Here is an 18,508-nt window from a genome sequence, read left to right as displayed (position 1 = left end):
AATTGGTCTCAGATTTAGGCTGTAGCTGCTGCTGGAGAATGGGATGAGGTTGATGATATTGAAAAGAGCGGAAGAGATATCTTTGGACCTTATCGCTAAATAAGTTGGACCCTGTACAGGGTACATCTGCCAGTTATTCACGCACAACTATACGAAGGTCATTCACTTGCAACTATGCTAGCCTTCAAGCTCCTATAGATACAGCTGAAGTTCTGGTCACAGTATTGAATGCTTTCTGCGCAGAGTGGATAAGATGCTTTTCACATTCTTCTACATGGCTTAACAGAACTCTACTTGACTGGGGTTGGATAATTCTGTTAAAAACTTCAGTTTCTGCACACGTACATACAAATACTATACCATGTACAACTGATAAGGTGCAAGCGAAGCACTAAGCATGGTTCCTTATTCTCAAATGCATCCAATGTTTTTCAGCCTCTCCCAGGAGGTGAATTAGAGTGTTCACAGGTGCGCTTTGCATTCTGACCCCACCATTACATAGTGGTGTGGTAGCTAACGCAAAGCCTGAGTGGACCTGGAGATCAAGCTTCCGGGCCACAGGAAAACCTGTCTGAACCTGCCACATCCTCATTTGCAGGTCTTTGAGGAGGCTGTGAACTGGAATGGGTGCACAGTCCACAGGAGGTTGGAGAAATTGCAAAAGTCCAAAGCCATCTGTTCTTGGGTTCTGCTCCTTCCTAATACTGATGGATAGCATCTTAACTAACTTATCCAAGAAGAACAAATTGTTGAGATCCTCTTGAGGAGAGGTATGCTGAAGCAAATCTGGTAGGGGATCTGAATGAATCCCTGTAGAATCCTCTCCTGACCACAGGGATTTGCTGCGACACAAACTCAACAACAATGAGATGAATACCTCTGCTGATTTGAGGGGAATCCATCTGGAAGGAACTCAGAAAAGATGACTCTCTGGATCCATGAAGGGACTCCTGGAGGGAGGCAAATCTATCACTTCAGAGCACTGGAAGTCCCTAGGAAGAAGCATGTATATCTGGGGACTCTATACAGCCCCCACTGTGTGTGAAAATTTTCTCCATCTTGTACAGGAAATGTTCCAATCCTGCTCTCTCCAGTTTTCAGGGCTTAAGGAGGCAAAGAAATTGTTTACCAGCTCCAACAGATAGGCTCCAACTGGCTGAGGAAATCCCTGCTCTGGTGTTGGAGTAGAGACATCCTCATCAGACAATCAGGTTGGTTCACTCTCATTAAGTACTGCTGATTCTAGTGGCACTGAGGAGAAGCTCAGAGTGTAGTGGCTGTAACTGCAGAAACAGCTGGATCTGAAATACTCAAGATTAGTTGCATTGACACCATGTTTGATCACCGGCACCGATAACATAACTTCTGCACCATAGCCCTGCTCTCCATAGCAGTGGGACTCTTGAGCTAATGTGAAATTGAAAGAGCCCTAGCATGCTATGTCAAGAGAGCTGATTGCGCCTTGGAATGTGTGCCCCATTCTAATGATACAGATGGTGCCCTGATCGCATCAGATCCAAATAGAATAGATGGCTCCGCACCATGGAGTCTTCCACATGATTCAGGATGGTGGCACCTATGCCAAAGAGGCTATTTTTCCCATCTTGGAGTAGAGGACATGCCCCCCTCTAGCAGTACACCATGCCGATGATGCTGATTTTTTTTTAATTGCTAAGGGAGATAATCCTGGAGGGGATCCCTCATGTTGTTTAAGTGCTCTTCTTGGTGCTTCTACAGTACCAAGGTAGGAGATTTCCTGGATCTGCAGAAAAAAGGGGGAGGGATCCCATCTTGATTTCTTGTGTCCAAGAATTCGATATCATGTCCAGATTTTGCCCCTCTACTTAGCTCCTGTTGCCTTCACTACGGTTCACATACCTAATCCTCACCCCACTAGCCGTTTATTATATTGTACAGTGACACCCTTATATGCCCCTCTGTTCCATGATTTCAATTTGGTGCAATACCTTAGCGTCAACCCCTAGTTTTCTGTTTCTTAGTTCAAGACCTAAGCCTAAGCCTCTGCGACCACGGATGTATTATATTTACTCTCTCTGGGACACAGTTTTCTGTACAAATGTTAAATGTTGTTCTGCTTGTTTGTTGCTTAATAAGATATTTTATTATTAGTTCTTTGTAATTGTTCACATTTGAAGCTCTGTTAATGTTCTATGTAATTGCTTTCATTTACCGAAGCACTGTTTCTGTTCAATGTAAACCGAACTGATTTGTAAACCCTTACAAGAATTTCGGTATATAAAACTGTTAAATAAATAAAATAAATAAATCATGCTCTGGGAAGATGAATATCTCAAAAGCTATGCCTCACATCAAAACTTAGGGGTCTGGGGTAACATGGCCACTGTGGCTTAGAAAAACAGCCAAGGGAAATAAGGAGGCAGATTCTGGCTGTTCCTTGGTGCAGTTTATTTACAGTGAGGAAACCAAAATCAAACAGTGCAGCTCACCTTAACCTCAGATAACACATAGTCCTTAAACGTAGCAGGTCTTAACATAGGGTGGGTCTCTCCCTGCTCCCTGAGGCCTGTTTAATCTTCCAGGCCCTGAATTCTTAAACTCTGGTGAGGGGCTCCTCCCTGCACCCAGGATTCCCTGAGAGTCTGGATTTTTAAGGAGGACTAGGTGAGGCAGCTGTGCTTGGTTCTTTAAGGTAGTCTAAGGGAGTTTTCTATATACACCCTCACATACCCTCCCCTCCTCAACTCAGCCTTGTCGGGATGAGCGCCTGTCTATACAAAGGATACCTCTTTGGATAAGAAATCCACATTGGTGTTTTCCTTTCCTGCACTATGTGATATTCAATATTTGAAGGGCCAGGAACCACCTCATCTCCCTTGCACTGGAATCTTTTCTATTTATCCATAGGAGTGATTGGTGGTCTGTTATTAGTGTGAACTGCTGTCCCAGCAGGTAGCAGCAGAAGACCTCTAAGACCCATTTGACTGCCAAGGCCTCTTTCTCAACAGTTGAGTAACACCTTTCCCATGCATCAAATTCTGGCTAATGTATGCCACATGATGTTCTTGACCATCCTTCTTTTGGACTAAGACAGCTCCCAAGCTTATTTCTGAGGCATTGGTCTGCACCATGAAGGGTTCAGTGAAATTTGAGCTTATCAAGACTGGTTCAGAGCATATCGCCTCTTTCAGAGCCCTGAAGACCTTCTCTGCTTCAGCTGACCATTGGACCATCTCTGGTGCTTTCTTCAACATCCTGCTTATGAGACACTCCACTTTCTCAGAGTAATTGGGGATAAACCTTCTGTAATATCCTGTAAGGTCTAGAAACGTTCTCACTTTCACTTTTATTTGTGGGACTGACACCCGGTGATCACCTCGATATTTCTGGTCTTTGGATGGACCTTGCCAATAACCAGGGTGTACGCAAGATAATGGACTTCTTGCCCTCCTAACAAGTACTTCTTGGGGTCAGCAGTTAGTCCTGCTTTCCTCAGTATAGTTAGCACGGCCTGGAGATGGCTTGGATGTGTCTTCCAATATGGGCTGTACACCAAATGTCATTCAAGTAGGCGGCTGCGTACCCATGATGTGGGCAGAGCAAGCAGTCGACCAAGATTTGAAACCTTGCAGGGGTGCTGTGCAGTCCAAAAGGGAGGAAGGTGAACTAGAAAAATCCACCTGGCGTTGAGAATGCATTCTTCTTTGCTGTTGGCATGAGGGGCAACTGCCAATATCCTTTTGTAGTATCCAGGGTAGAAATGAACTGAGCTGATTCCAGACACTCAGTCAGTTCATCCACGCATAGCATCAGGTATGCATCCAGTTTTGAGACTTTGTTGACCTTTTTAAAGTCAATGCAGAACCTTATGCTCCCATGTGACTTTAGCATCAATACTATGGGTGAGGGCCAATCACTGTAAGACTCTATAACCCCAAGCCAGAGCATCTCCTCTAATTCGGTCTTAATGATGCCGCTCCTAGCCTTGGCAGTCGGATAAGGTCATTGCCGTACCACAATTCTAGGAGGTGTAATGATGTCATACTATACCAGATGGGTATGACTGGACAGGATCAAGAAAATCTCCTTGTTTTGCTCTACCAGCTGCTTTAAGTCAGCTGTCTGTGGCGTGGACAGCTGCTCTCCAAAAGGAACTTGGGCTCTGTCTGCTTGAAGTCCGACTTCTGGGCCAAACTCTCCCTCTTGTATCACTCTGTATTCCTATACAACCCACTTCTTCAGGAGGTTTATATAGTATATTTGAGTTTTCTTTCATTTATCTGGCTCGGCTATTTTGTAATCCATGGGACCTGTTTTCTTCAAAACATCATAGGGTTCTTGCCAACAGGCTAACAACTTGCTTTCCAAAGTCAGGAGGAGTACAATTATTATTATTATTATTTATTTTTATATACTGACATTCAATCTGAGATATCACATCGGTTTACATTCAGGTACTGTAGGTATTTCCCTTTCCAGAGGGCTTACAATCTAAGTTTTGTACCTGAGGCAATGGAGGGTAAAAGTGACTTGCCCAAGGTCACAAGGAGCGACAGCGGGACTCAAACCCTGGTCTCCTGGTGCCTAGCCCACTGCCCTAACCACTAGGCTATTCCTCTGGCTAGAACACTCTTTGGACCATGGGACAATTGTGAGTTCGGGTTTGGATACCCTGAGTGTTATCTAAGTATAAGTGGGCCACCTCCTCAGACTTTTTAGGTGATCTTGCACTTGGAGAACATAGTCAACGAGATTTTGCCCGGGATTCCCTTTGTCTTCCCAAATCTCATGAACTATGTCCAAGATTCCTCTCGGTCTCCTCCCATATAGTAACTCAAGAGGGGAAAACCCCATCAAGCTCTGTGGTACTTCACAGATTGTGAACAGCACATAGGACAGCAATGCGTCCCAATTTTTGCCATCTTCATCCACAAATTTCCTCAACATTCGTTTGAGCATCTGACTGAAGTCTTCAACAAGGCCATAGGTCTGTGGGTGATACATAGAATTTTTACCTTGAGCAAAGTGCAAAAGCTGTTTCATTACCTTGGACACAAACAAGGTTCTCTGATCTGTCAGGATCCCCCTTGGGCAGCCCAAGTCGTGAAAAAACCTCCATCAGGGTGGTTGCCACCTTTGGGGTCTTCATATTCTGTAGCAGTACTGCCTCCGGATATTTTGTAGCATAGTCCAGAATGACAAGGATGTACTTATTTCCTCAAGTAGATCTCTATAGTGGCACCACAAGATCCATGCACACTCTTTCAAAAGGGGTCTTGATTATAGGCATTGATATGAGAGGTGTCGCCTGTACACTGGCAGGCTTTGTGAGTCGAAGGTAAGGAAGGACCAACAATACAACTGGAGCTGTTATGTATGCCTGGCCAATAGAACTGTGCCAATATTTTCTTTTGGGACTTTTTCTTCCCCAGGTGACCCCTAGAAGGTGGATGTGTGCTAGCAGCATGACTTTCTGACGATACGGTTTGGGAACTAGGAGCTGTTCTATCAATTCCCCCTCCACATTTCCCTTTGTGACCTGGTAAAGTAGATCTCCTTTCATCACAAGATAAGGGGGAATAGGGTCTGTAATCTGTGCTCCAGGGACTAGCTTTCTGTCCACCCTCTCTATATGCTCCTGGCCCACTTAAGTGATTCATCTCTTTTTGGTCCTGCCTGATGCTCCCCGGGTCACCCCCTTTTCCCACTCAAAGGAGCCGGGAAAGACACAATGGGTGGGTTGTTGCTCTTCCCCTGATTCCAATCCTTCCTTCCTAGTTGCCTCTAAATTAGCAGCATTACTGTGTTTGTCCTGTTGGCGCTACCACCAGGACAAAAGTCTTTATGATACAGATTTGGATCCTCCAAAGCAAAGAGTTCTGGAAACTCCAATTCTTCATTGTTATGTGTGGACAAGTCTGTTGTGAGCTGGTTCTAGAGGCCCTTGAAGTTTGGACAATCACTTACCACCACAGGGTAAGGTAGCCATGGAAAACTCCCACCTCAATTTGGACTTCGCTGACCAGGGTCTTTAGTTGTACCCAACTTTGCTGGATACTGCCATTGGCCCACGTGGATGTATGCCAGGATCCCTACTCTTGTCGTAGTCTATCTAGACTCACGTCACTAACTCTCTTTGTACAAGTGTTTTCACACTCTCAAAGTCCACTAATGCCTGGGTTGGAAATCCATCCAGCTCAACCACAATCACAAAAGTAGAGACTCCCTGGCAAGGGACATTCACAAAATTACAAAAGTGTGGGGTCACAGCATTAATGTCCACTGGGGACAGTCTCTAGCAAAATGGCCCCTTTCTCCACAGCTGAAACATTGCAGTCCAGTTGAGGTTTGCAGGTGAGGTGAAAAGTCCTGCTGGATCTATGTTTCTTGTTGTCAAGACCTCTAACTCTTAGAACTTCGCTGTCCTCTACCTGGGTCGAGTGGCTTCTCTGAAACTGTGGCGACTCAGTCATGGGCTGAGCCTAATAGGCTTCCTCTATTTCCAGTGACTTTTCAACTGTAAGGTTTGGGTGTCAGCAGACCCACTGCTGCACAGGCTGTTCAGGGCTGCCTAGAACTGTTTCAGCAGAACAGCTTTGGCTACCTCCATGCCTATCTTCACTTCCAGGTGCAGCCACTTCCAAGCAATATCTTTAAGTCTGTGGAATAGGTTCCTTGGGTTTGCGCCATCCTGCAGATCTCCCTGCCAAAATCAATGTATGTAGGCTTCTGGGGTGAGTCCCTCTCTCTAGAATAGTGGCCTTGACTTCCTGGTATGTGGCCCTCTCTTCCGGACTGGAGGTTTGGAAAGAATCTTGACTATTCCCGGTGAGTAAATTCCCCAGATAAGTAGTCCACCTGTCCTCTGGCCAGCCTGCCAGTCGAGCTGTGCAAAGTTTTTAGAAAACCATCGGGGTCCTCTCCTGGGGTCATCTTAAGTAGTGTTTGTAGCAAGAGAGATGGACTGGTTACATCAGTTAGCACAGCTTATGCTATCTAGATTAGCACCATATGCTGCTTTACCACCTGCTCTTGTAATACCCACTGCTGATCAATTTGTGTTTGCAGGGCATTATGTAATTGTTACTGCCCTATAGTAAGGACCTGGATCACTTTCTCCATCTTTTCTGCTTATCGAGCTGCCTCCAAACTAGGCACCTCTCTGGAGAAAGGGAGGGGGGGGGGAAGCAAAAGAACCTGCTAGCCTGTCCAGTCCTTTCTCATTGCTTGAACCCTGACTACACAGATGGGGCTAGCCCTCTTGGCCTGTTGTACGAAGGCTGGCTGGCTGGAATTGGGAGGCCCCCGGAAAAAGAAAACTGCAGGGATTTTTTCTCTATTGCTGTGGTGGTGGGCTCTTTCCTGTGCTTCCCGCTTAGGCAAGAGATCCCACTGTTGCCATCATATTTGGTAACATGGCCAACTATGGCTTAGGAAAACAGCCAAGGGAAATAAGGAAGCAGATTCTGGCTGTTCCTTTGGTGCAGTTTATTTACAGTGAGAAAACTAAAATCAAACAATCAATGCAGCTCACCTTAACTTCAGATAAAACAGTCCTTAAACATAGCAGGTCTTAAGATAAGGTGGATCTCTTCCTGCTCCCCAGGGCCTGTTTAACCCTTACAGGCCCTGAGTTCTTAAACTCTGGTGTGGGACTCCTCTCTTCACCCAGGATTTCCTGTGGGTCTGGATTGTAAAGAGGACTGGGAAAGACAGCTGTGCCTGGTCCTTTAAGGCAGTCTGAGGAAGTTTTCTCTAAACTCCTTCACAGGGCTTTCCATTACTGCCTTCCACAGGGCCAACACAGTACTACTGAATGAGTGATAACTACTTAGATAAGGTCTGTTTCCCCACTGACTTGCCCTTCCTATTTATAATGTTGGAAATAAATAGTTGCGTTGTGTTTCCAACACAGTACTGCTGTATCCTTGGGGACATCCACCCATAGCTGTAGGCAGACAGAATGCATATCCATAATGGACATATAGCTGCAGGCTTTAAAACTGCTGACCACAGTCTTCATAACCTTAGGCTTTTCCATGTGTCTTTTTTTTTTTTTTTTTAAAGAACTGAAAAGTTCTGTTGCAGGGCAGCTGAGGCAGCAGCAAAAAAAAAAAAAAAAATACAAAAAGGCAGAAATAGGCTAACCAGTAAGGGGAAAAATTCAAAATCGAGGAGATACTGGGAAAACATCTGTGCAGTAGCTTGGATGAAGAGGCTCAAAAAGGAAGTATTCACATGCAAGAACTCCCACATATGCTCAGTTACTGGATTCAAAAAGTTGGGTCCATGTCAGTGCCATCGAATGACATCAACCATGCATTATGGTCAATTCATGCCTAATCAATGGGGAGCCATATAACCTCATTTGCTGAGACTCAAAAACATTTCTATGGCCCTTCTCCATAGCAGTACTGCTCTGTATCATTTAATAATCAATTTCATTACAGTGACATCAGGAGAGCAGGTATGAACATCCAAAAAGAGATCATGGGGCTCATGTGTAATATAATAAAGCCAATTATTTAATTATTCAGATTAAAAAACTTGTATAAAGATGATTTATGCAGTTTAAGTAGAGAAGTCACCTAATGGTTAGAGCAGCGGGCTGAGAATCAGGGAAGCCAGGGTCCAACTCCTCCCACTGATGTTTGTTGTGACCTTGAGTAAATCACCTCACCCTTCACTGCCTCAGGTACAACTTAGTTCATAAGCCCTCTATGCAGGAAAATAACTTCAATACCTGAATTACAACTTACCTTCAGCTCCGATTTGGAAAAAAGTTATTACATTTTTAAAAGTCGCAATTTCATGTGAATGACTTAAACCACATAAATTTGTAGAATTCCAGTGGGATACAGAATGTTTTCCCTTAAGCAATCTTTATTCATATATTTGGGGAACAGGCAAACTTTTCAGTCTAAGGGCCACATTGGGGGTCCAGTCTGGATGGATCCAATGGTGGAGATAAGGGACCCCAAAGCCTTCAGATCTGAGGAGTGGGGTCCCCTGATGGTTTGACAGCAACATAAGTCTGAAGAGAAGGCAGGGAGAGAAGGGACCAACAATTTGACTTATAACTGGTAGCAGACTCACCGCTACAGGCCATAGTTTGCCTATCTTTATCTTAGAAGAAAAAGTCTTTTTCCCTTTCCTTTCCCCCTACTTTATAACCCTAATACCATAGATAGCATGCCTGGACAACAGAGGATCCTTTGATGGCAGAGGGATGACAATCGCTGAGCACCATTCTTGAGCCAGAAAACACTAGAGTAGCATAGTCATCTTCCTTCCCACCCCGGAACTCAAGTGCATCTATCTCTCCTCCAAGGTAACAAAACCACATAGACCTCACCAAAAGGGAAATGTAAACCAAATGTCCAGCACCAAGACTAGCAATAAAACCCATTTTACGGGTACTGAAGACTCAGATAAAAAGTAACAACATGACAGTAGGGAAGAACATTGATATATTTAAAAATAATATATATATGAACTTCTTTCAATGACACTAATGCATTGTACATTGACTCCCCATCAAAGAGTTGTCTATTATATGTTTAAAGTGACAGAAGTGCAACATCTTTATTTGTGAGTCTTGACAATTATTTTTAAGCAAATGCATGGAAATAAGTATTTTCCTTCTCAGGTCAAACAAAACAATTATTATTAAAGTTCTTTTTGTTCTACTTATCTGTCAAGAAAACAAATTAAAAATTCCCACCTCTGGTATGACATGGAGATGATTCAAAATACACAGTAAAACTCAGCAAACCTGAATCTCTTACCTCTGATTGAAAACTCTTCAGTAATGGAGCTACCTGTTTCCGCAGATCCTGGGAACCATGATAATAGAATACACCAGCAGGACAGAAAAAAATGAGAAAAAAAGGAAAGGTAAGATTAGATCATTCTTATAGGAGATATCAACAAATTAGCCTGTTAAAACAAAATATTTGGGTTCTTTTTCATTGTATATGTATGATTTATATTTTTGAAGTATGGATGGAATTTTCTGATTAGGTAAATTAGTCAGTCATTCAGCTGTGATAACAGGTGGAATACAGAATTAATTAATAGTGTCTTCATGTTGATTAAACCAAGGGCTATCTTAACAGGCACACAGGAGCAAATAATTCTGAATGCATTTTCAAGTCTACTGAAAATGTACTCCATTTTAACTTTAGCATTAGCTCCAATCTGCAATGCATTGGTTTTCCATATTTATCAAGCTAAATATTCCTATTTAAATAGCAATCATTTACTTTTCAGCACTTGCAGCCAATCTCTTTATATAAAAAAAAGACTAGTTAACATACAACACAGAGAGTCAGACAAGGCTGGCTATCATCACTCCCTCTTCACCCCCGAACTTTCCCCACTTCCAAAAAAATAAATATCGCCTTCTGCCATATAAGCTGAAGAGGAGGCAGAAGTTCACCATAAGTTGTTTTTTTTTTTTAAAGGAGGGCCTGTATCCCTAGCTGCAAAAGCTCAAATAATGCGAGCTTTCTCTCTCTAACACCATTTACTGATACATACTTTTTATTTTATGCAGCCTTGCATAGTAATATTTAACAATATTTGACAATAAAATAAAATTAGAGATTCTGTTATTGGGGAACTTAGCTGTTTTTCCACCATTCGTATACCTCTGAATATCAAAATTACCGTATTTTTCGCTCCATAAGACGCACCTGACCATAAGACGCACCTAGGATTCAGAGGGGGAAAATTTAAAAAAAAAAAATTGTGCTAAACCGGCTCTGCGTCTGGGCGTCTTATGGAGCAAATTAGGGGAGTGCATAGTTTTTTTTTTTCTCCCCATTTTGTTTTCGGGTCTGGGGAGGGCCATTTCGGTCCACTCCCCAGATCAGAAGATTTTTCTTTCTGTGGGAACCCCCAAACCCCCCCCCCCCCCCCCCCCATCCCTTTAAATTAACAACCTCCACCCCCCTGACCCCCCAAGACCTGCCGAATTAATTTCCTGCAACCCCCCACCCTCCTGACCCCCCCAAGACCTGCTGAATTAATTTCCTGCAACCCCCCACCCTCCTGACCCCCCCAAGACCTGCCAAACGTCCCTGGTGGTCCAGCGGGGGTCCAGGAGCGGTCCGGGAACGATCTCCTGGGCGTGAGCCGTCGGCTGCCAGTAAACAAAATGGCGCCGACGGCCCTATGCCCTCACTATGTCACTGAGACCGACCGCTGCTATTGGTCGGTCTCAGTGACATAGTGAGGGCATAGGGCCGTCGGCGCCATTTTGTTTACTGGCAGCCGACGGCCCTATGCCCTCACTATGTCACTGAGACCGATCGCTGCTATTGGTCGGTCTCAGTGACTTAGTGAGGGCATAGGGCCGTCGGCTGCCAGTAAACAAAATGGCGCCGACGGCCCTATGCCCTCACTATGTCACTGAGACCGACCAATAGCAGCGGTCGGTCTCAGTGACATAGTGAGGGCATAGGGCCGTCGGCGCCATTTTGTTTACTGGCAGCCGACGGCTCACGCCCAGGAGATCGTTCCCGGACCGCTCCTGGACCCCCGCTGGACCACCAGGGACGTTTGGCAGGTCTTGGGGGGGTCAGGAGGGTGGGGGGTTGCAGGAAATTAATTCGGCAGGTCTTGGGGGAGTCGGGGGGGGGGGGGTGTTTGTTAGATTTTTGTTTGGTTTTTTTTTTATATTCGCTCCATAAGACGCACATACATTTTCCCCCCACCTTTGGGGGAAAAAAAGTGCGTCTTATGGAGCGAAAAATACGGTACATAAAAAGGAGATCACTTGTGCCTCATGTTTCTTACGTAAGTGTGCTGAAGATATTCCATCACCTTTTACTCTATAGTAGGAGAAAACAATAGACATAATGCAACTGAAGCGCTTAGATGCACAATTGTTTTGTAGCAAAATGTTCAAGTATGGTGTGCTTTCTATACTATGTCACCAAAGGAAAGGAAACAAGGTTTGATGGATTTAGGTTCTTCAGTGCTATGGTAATGGGAACGCATGCATTTTTTAGCTACTGTTGAAGGCAGTTGGTAGGGTATGAGTGTAGTGTGAATATGGATATGAGTGTTGATGAATAGGGGGTGAATGATAATCGATGTTGAGCGATGTGGTGGGGAAATTTAATTGTATGTGGATATTAAGCAAAAAAAGAAAAAATACATGATATCTGATATATGGTTCTTCTATAACATTTAGATCTAATATTGTATAGTAAATTTATTTATTTATTTTTTAACTTTTATATACCGACATTCTTGCATTAAATGCAAATTTGACTTGCTTTGTTTTAATATTTGACTTCCTTGTGGAATTATTGTTCTGATGCATGTTTTTGATTAGCTGCTTTATTTAACTTTTATCATATAAATAAAGAGAAATTAAAAAAAAAAAGAAAAAGCCCAACTGGCCCATCCAGCCTGACCGATTATTCATATCCACTATGCAAGGATATATACCAGCCGTAGAAACAATGTCTAGAGCGAGCTCCTCCAAACCCCCTTGGTTCTTTAGCCTGCACTCTCCCCAATTAATCCAGACCCCCTTAAACCGCTCAGAGATGCCTGTATTTTTATTTTATTAATTTATTTTTTTTTTTTACTTGCACCTCCTCCATAGCAGAAGTAAACTAATGTAGCACTGGACCTGGGTGCGTGCCCAGGCACATAAGTACTTGCACACACACATCTCTTAGCCCCACCCACACTATACCCCTTTTCCATTCAAAGTGAGATATTCACATATCAGGAGATATGGACGCATGTAGATTGCAAAACAACATGCTGGTAGTTGTTCTAGTGATAAAACTGGGTGGACATGCATATGTCCTACATGTGTACATATCTCCCGATTTTGGCACACACATTTTCCAGCAAGCACGCTTGGACACACTTATTTTATAACATGCATGCACGCAAGGGGGGGATACTTATAAAATTTCCGCACAGTGATGCACCCCGGCCTTCCCCAGTTCCCTCCCAGTCCGCTCCAATTAAGGAGAGGAGTGGGAGGGAACTTTCCTACCCCCCCCCCCCCCCCCCCCCCCACCTAACCTTCCTTCCCCTCTCCTCCCCACCCCCTAAACCTACCCTACCTTTTTTTTTTTTAAGTTGCTGCTCCTCTGGAGCAGTAGTAAGTTGCTCATGCCAGCGCGCACTTCCCCAGCACAGCAGCAAATGGCCGCTGTACTAACCACCTCCAGCCACATCCCTCCCCGCCCCTTGGACTGCCCCTTTATCTGGGCCTGGCACTTCGGCGTGTAACAGGAGTTACACGTGTGGCCAGGCCCTTCTGAAAATGCACGCGATGCACACAAGGCCCAGCCACACACATAACCACTGTTTTTTATCTGCCCGTTCATTTTTAAAATTTACTTCTGAATATGTAGGTTGACAAAACTGCACCTAGGTACTCATACATCAATCCCCAAGGCACCAAATAAAACTTACTCAGATACTTGGTCTCAGTCAAATAAAAAAAGAAGAAAACCATTACAGAGCTTTGTCTCCCATACCAGTTCCCCTTAACTAGTCAACAAGCAAACTATGATTGACTATGTCAAAGGCAGCAGATAGATCCATGATCACAGTATTTCTTCCCTTGTCAGCTTCCTTATAAAGATCATCTAAGAGAGATGTTAAAAGCAACTCAATGTTCAAATGTTCTGTAATTCTTGAGTGATGCTCAGCCAATAGAAATGAGGTATCTAAATCTAAAAATTGATGGACTACAACCTTCTCTAAAATTGTACTTAAAAATGTCAAGTTGGATACTATCCTATAGTGGTCTTTTACTGTTGCATCCAACAAAGGTTTCTTGAATGAAGGCCTAACCATGGCCTTCTTCATAATCTCAGGAAAAATGCCCTCTCTTAGGGAGGCAAAACTATAAGTGCTAATACTCCCCAAAACATGAAACTCTATTATTCACTAAAGAAAAGTCCATCCAAGTTCATCTATTTCTGGCAATAATATCTGTCACTAAATTTGTCTCTTCCTGTTCAGGTGGTACTTGACTGTTTTATAATTGCACACTTGCTGCAATTTTAAACATTTTTAGAAAATATCTGGCACTTCTATACTGAAATTGCTTTGATTCTTGGTTTATCCTTTTAACAGACTGCTACACAAATATTTTGTAATATAACCACAGGCATTAAACCAAACAGCACAAATAAAAATAGAGAGAGCAGTATGCCAGCCCTAAATATTATTGACTATATGGCTCCTGGAATTTATCATCAATTTTAAAAAGTTCTCAACAAGCCAATGCTTCAAATAGCACCATATATAACACCACCTCCCAAATGGTAAAAATAAATATTAAAAATCTAGGCACAAGGGAAACAGTATTATCAGCTGCAAAGACATGGGATGATGTATTCTTCATTGAAACTTGAATGCACTTCACTGTCCAGACTGTGATCAAAACTAGGGAAGCAAAACCACATCAAGCATCACCTACTGTGGCATCATGTCATTGTAATCAAATAATACAACCAAAATTACTATGCTATACACCAAAATAAATGAAAACATAGCAACACAAGCACATGCAGCATGCACAATTACCAGGTAACTGGTAACCTCTTTGCTGCTGGACGCCGACCTCGCTGGACTCCCTCCGCCCGCAGACGACGCCTGTGCTCCGCGCGGCCAGCGCAAGACCCACTGGGGTCCGGAGCCCTCCCTGCGGCCTCCTCAACCTACCAGGACGCTCCAGCAGGCAAGCGAAGCTGGCCCTCTGTCCTTGCGAGGTCCGCCCACCCCTCCGACGTCACCGCGTCACCGCTGACGCTGCATCCGGCCACCCGCGGGCCTAAAGGCAAGGCCCCGACCGTAGGCGTCACGTGCCTAAGGGGCGTGACCAAGGAGCCTTGCCCCTTGGTGCGCCCCTTAGTGCACCCATCCTGCCGCACCGCTGCATCACAGGGCCATACCGCTGCTTGATCCTTCCTCTGCGCCCCATGGTCTGCCAGCCGCTCTGTGAATACAGGCACCTGATAAGGTAACCTGCCCTCAAGCGCCTACTCTCAGCAAAACACTACATGCCTCCAGTGACTTATTTTCGCAGCTTGCCGATAGTGTATGTAACATATATAACTGATCTTGAAGCATCTGATACCGCTGTGTTTGCTTCAACCGCCATCACATCATTGTTACCTCTACTGCAGTATGCCTATATACTATTTGTGACCGCACTTTCATTGCTTATTTCCTCCTGCCATCGGCCCCTCGCCCATGGCACCGCCCGTACCTCCTTAGCCCCCACAATGGCCAGCAATTCTAGCCTCCCCATCCCACGCCTCCATCACCCTTCCCACAGAGCACATCACCCCACCTTATTCAGCCAGACCACCCAGCGCAAATCCTTCCTCCTCCCTATCCTCATCTCCCCACTCACTCAGTTCCTAGGCCTCACTACTCTCTCCATCATGCTTCTAAATGCTCAGTCCCTATCCAAGAAAACTGTAATACTGTCTGACCTACTAATCGACCACAAGCCAGAAATATGCACAGTCACTGAAACCTGGCTCAAGGATTCAGATATTGTCCTTCTCAATCAACTCCCTTCTGACACCTACGACATTTGCTCCATCCCTCGAACCAAGAAACGCGGTGGAGGTCTCCTCTTAGCTGCCAAAAAGCACATGAATTTCAAACCTGTAAAAATCAATGCACCATACAAAATAGAGATTGGCTGTTCAAATCCCAGGAACTCCAGGTCTGCCTAGTTTATGCCCCCCCCCCCCCCTAGCATTCTAGAACACAATCCCTCCCCCCTTATTGAATTCATCTCCAATAAGATTAACAGCGATGCCCCTGCCATTATCCTGGGGGATTTCAACCTCCATGTAGATGCCACTCCCCGCTCCTCCTCCTGTGAAGCCATCCTCAGCTCACTCGAAGCCATCGGCTTTACCCAAGTCATCGCTTCCCCCACTCATAAAGCAGGGCACTCCCTGGACCTCCTCTTCGTTAACTCCAGCATTCGCCTCTCCACTAAGCCATCCTGCACCCCTGTCCCATGGTCTGATCACGCTATTGTCAAATCCTCCCTCTCAAAGATACCCAAATCATTTGACCCCCCCCCCCCCCCCCCCCCCCCACTCCACCACATCGATTATCTACAGAAAATCCTGCCCTAGCAAGGACCTCAATTCAGCCTTTGCTAGCTCTTCGCTGAAACTCAACTGCTCAACCCCGAACACAGCCCTAGATTCTTGGAGCCACATCACCCTAGATATAGCAAACAAACTGTGCCCTATCACCACACATGAAATTAAACCATCTGCAAAAAAGCAAAACCCATGGTACTCCTTAGACCTCAAACGAATGAAATTTGAGTTCAGGCAAAAAGAACGTACATGGCAAAAAGACCCATCCCCGCAAAAAGCGTCCATATTCAAATCCTCACTACATCTCTACAGGCTAGCTACCCTCAAAGCCAAATGAGACTTCTACGCCCTAAGAATCCACGATTACAAATATAACCCCAAAGCCCTCTTCACCTATGTGTCTACCCTTACCAAATACACCCCCCCCCCCCCCCCCATTCCTGACAGTGAAGCCAGCAGCAAATGTGAAGAACTGGCACGCTACTTTCATGACAAAATTGCAACCATCCTCCTCCGATTTCCCCCTACACCCTTTTTGCTCCCTGTTACCACAGGCACTGCCCCCCCCCCCCCTATGACACCCTTCAACGACCTTGACCTTGTCTCATCCACTGAAACCACAACAATCCTTAAAAAGATGAAACCTTCAACTCACCCCTCAGATACTATCCCTACCAAAGCCCTCCTCACCATACCTGACACCATCTCTAAACCCATTGCTGATGTTATCAACTGCTCCCTCTCCTCAGGCATTGTCCCCGATTCACTCAAGCATGCTGTGGTCAAACCACTGCTCAAAAAACCCTCACTAGACCCCAAGGACTCTGCCAACTTTCGCCCCATCTCCAATCTCCCATTTATCTCAAAAGTCATGGAGAAGGTCGTCAACTCGCAACTTACAGAATTCCTTGAAACCCACAACATTCTACACTCCTCCCAATTTGGCTTCCGTAAATATCTCAACACTGAGACCCTCTTACTCTCCTTGACCGACTACTTACTCAGGGGAATGGATCAAGGTCACAGCTACATTCTTGCTCTGCTGGACATTTCAGCAGCTTTCGATACCATAAATCACAACCACCTTCTTTCCCGCCTATCCGCCATTGGCCTTTCCGGCACAGCCCTTAAGTGGTTCTCATCCTACCTCGACAATAGGCGATTCACTGTGAAAATAGGCAATGCTGAGTCCACCCACTGCGCCCTCGCCCAAGGAGTCCCTCAAGGCTCCTCCCTTTCCTCTACCCTTTTTAACATTTACCTCACCCCTTTGTGCAAACTTTTATCAGAACTCGGCCTCAAATTCTTTCTCTACGCTGATGACGTGCAAATCATCATACCCATTCAAGGCCTCCTATCCGACGCCCTTGAATCCTGGGGAAACCATCTTGCCGCCATCAATACCTTACTTACCAACCTCCACTTGGCTCTAAACACTTCCAAAACTGAACTCCTCCTCATCTCCCAACACCTCCCTACTAACCCCTCACTCACAAATGACTCCGCTGAAAAGATACTTCACTCACAGCCCTGCGCAAGGAACCTGAGGGTCCAAATCGACCAGCAACAGACCTTCAAAAAACATATTAATGCCACACTCAAAGAGGGTTTCTATAAACTTACGGTCTTAAAAAACCTGAAACCTCTACTTCACGCCAGTGACTTCCGTACTGTCATCCAGGCTACACTTGCTTCCAAGATGGACTAAAGTAACTCCCTCTTTCTTGGCTTACCCTACTCCTCCATAAAGCCCCTCCAAATGCTGCAGAATGCTGAGCCAGAACCCTCTCCAACGCTCACAAAAATGACCATATCTCCTGATCCTGAAGGACCTACATTGGTCCCCTATTCCCTCCCGTATCCTCTACAAATCCCTGACCATTATTCATAAAGCCTTATATTCACATAACTCCAATTGGCTCGTAGACCCCCTCCAATTTGCATGCTCAACTCGACCAACGAGGACCACAAACAAAAGGTCCCTTCATGTGCCCTCCCCTAAGAAAGTGCACCTCACATCTACGAGGGATCGGGCGCTTTCCGTTGCTGGACCTATGCACTGGAACTCACTCCCGACCCACCTCATACTTGAACCATGCATCATCAAATTCAGAGCCCAACTTAAAACCTGGCTATTCAAACAAGCCTTTCCCCAAAATCCTTGATGACTTTGACTTGTGATGTAATACTGATCTGAACCTGACTGATTTTGTTCTGAAGGCTTGATAGTTCACTTGTTTATTTGTTCCTATGCTTCACTGCTTTCCTTTTGTACCCCTACCCCTCCCCTGTTTTTTGTAAATTCCGTTCTATTGTTCGATGTAAACCGATGTGATGTTTCGACTAACGTCGGTATAGAAGACTCTATAAATAAATAAATAAATACCCTAGACTGCACACAGTGCCAA

At 44.9% G+C, this 18,508-nt stretch overlaps 1 protein-coding gene across 8 annotated transcripts in view; it reads right to left on the bottom strand.

Moving 5' to 3' along the window:
* CUX1 (cut like homeobox 1) overlaps window positions 1–18,508 on the bottom strand; it is a 1,076,531-nt gene that overhangs the window by 668,810 nt on the left and 389,213 nt on the right. For all 8 annotated transcript variants that reach the window (XM_029612600.1, XM_029612603.1, XM_029612599.1 and 5 more), the window contains exon 3: window positions 9,768–9,815. In XM_029612600.1, the coding sequence (XP_029468460.1) occupies window positions 9,768–9,815 (48 nt within the window). The remainder of the gene's footprint in view (window positions 1–9,767; window positions 9,816–18,508) is intronic.

Source organism: Rhinatrema bivittatum, chromosome 8, assembly GCF_901001135.1.
Source record: "Rhinatrema bivittatum chromosome 8, aRhiBiv1.1, whole genome shotgun sequence".
NCBI classification, from domain to species: domain Eukaryota; kingdom Metazoa; phylum Chordata; class Amphibia; order Gymnophiona; family Rhinatrematidae; genus Rhinatrema; species Rhinatrema bivittatum.
This window is presented reverse-complemented; position numbering and strand designations above follow the sequence as displayed.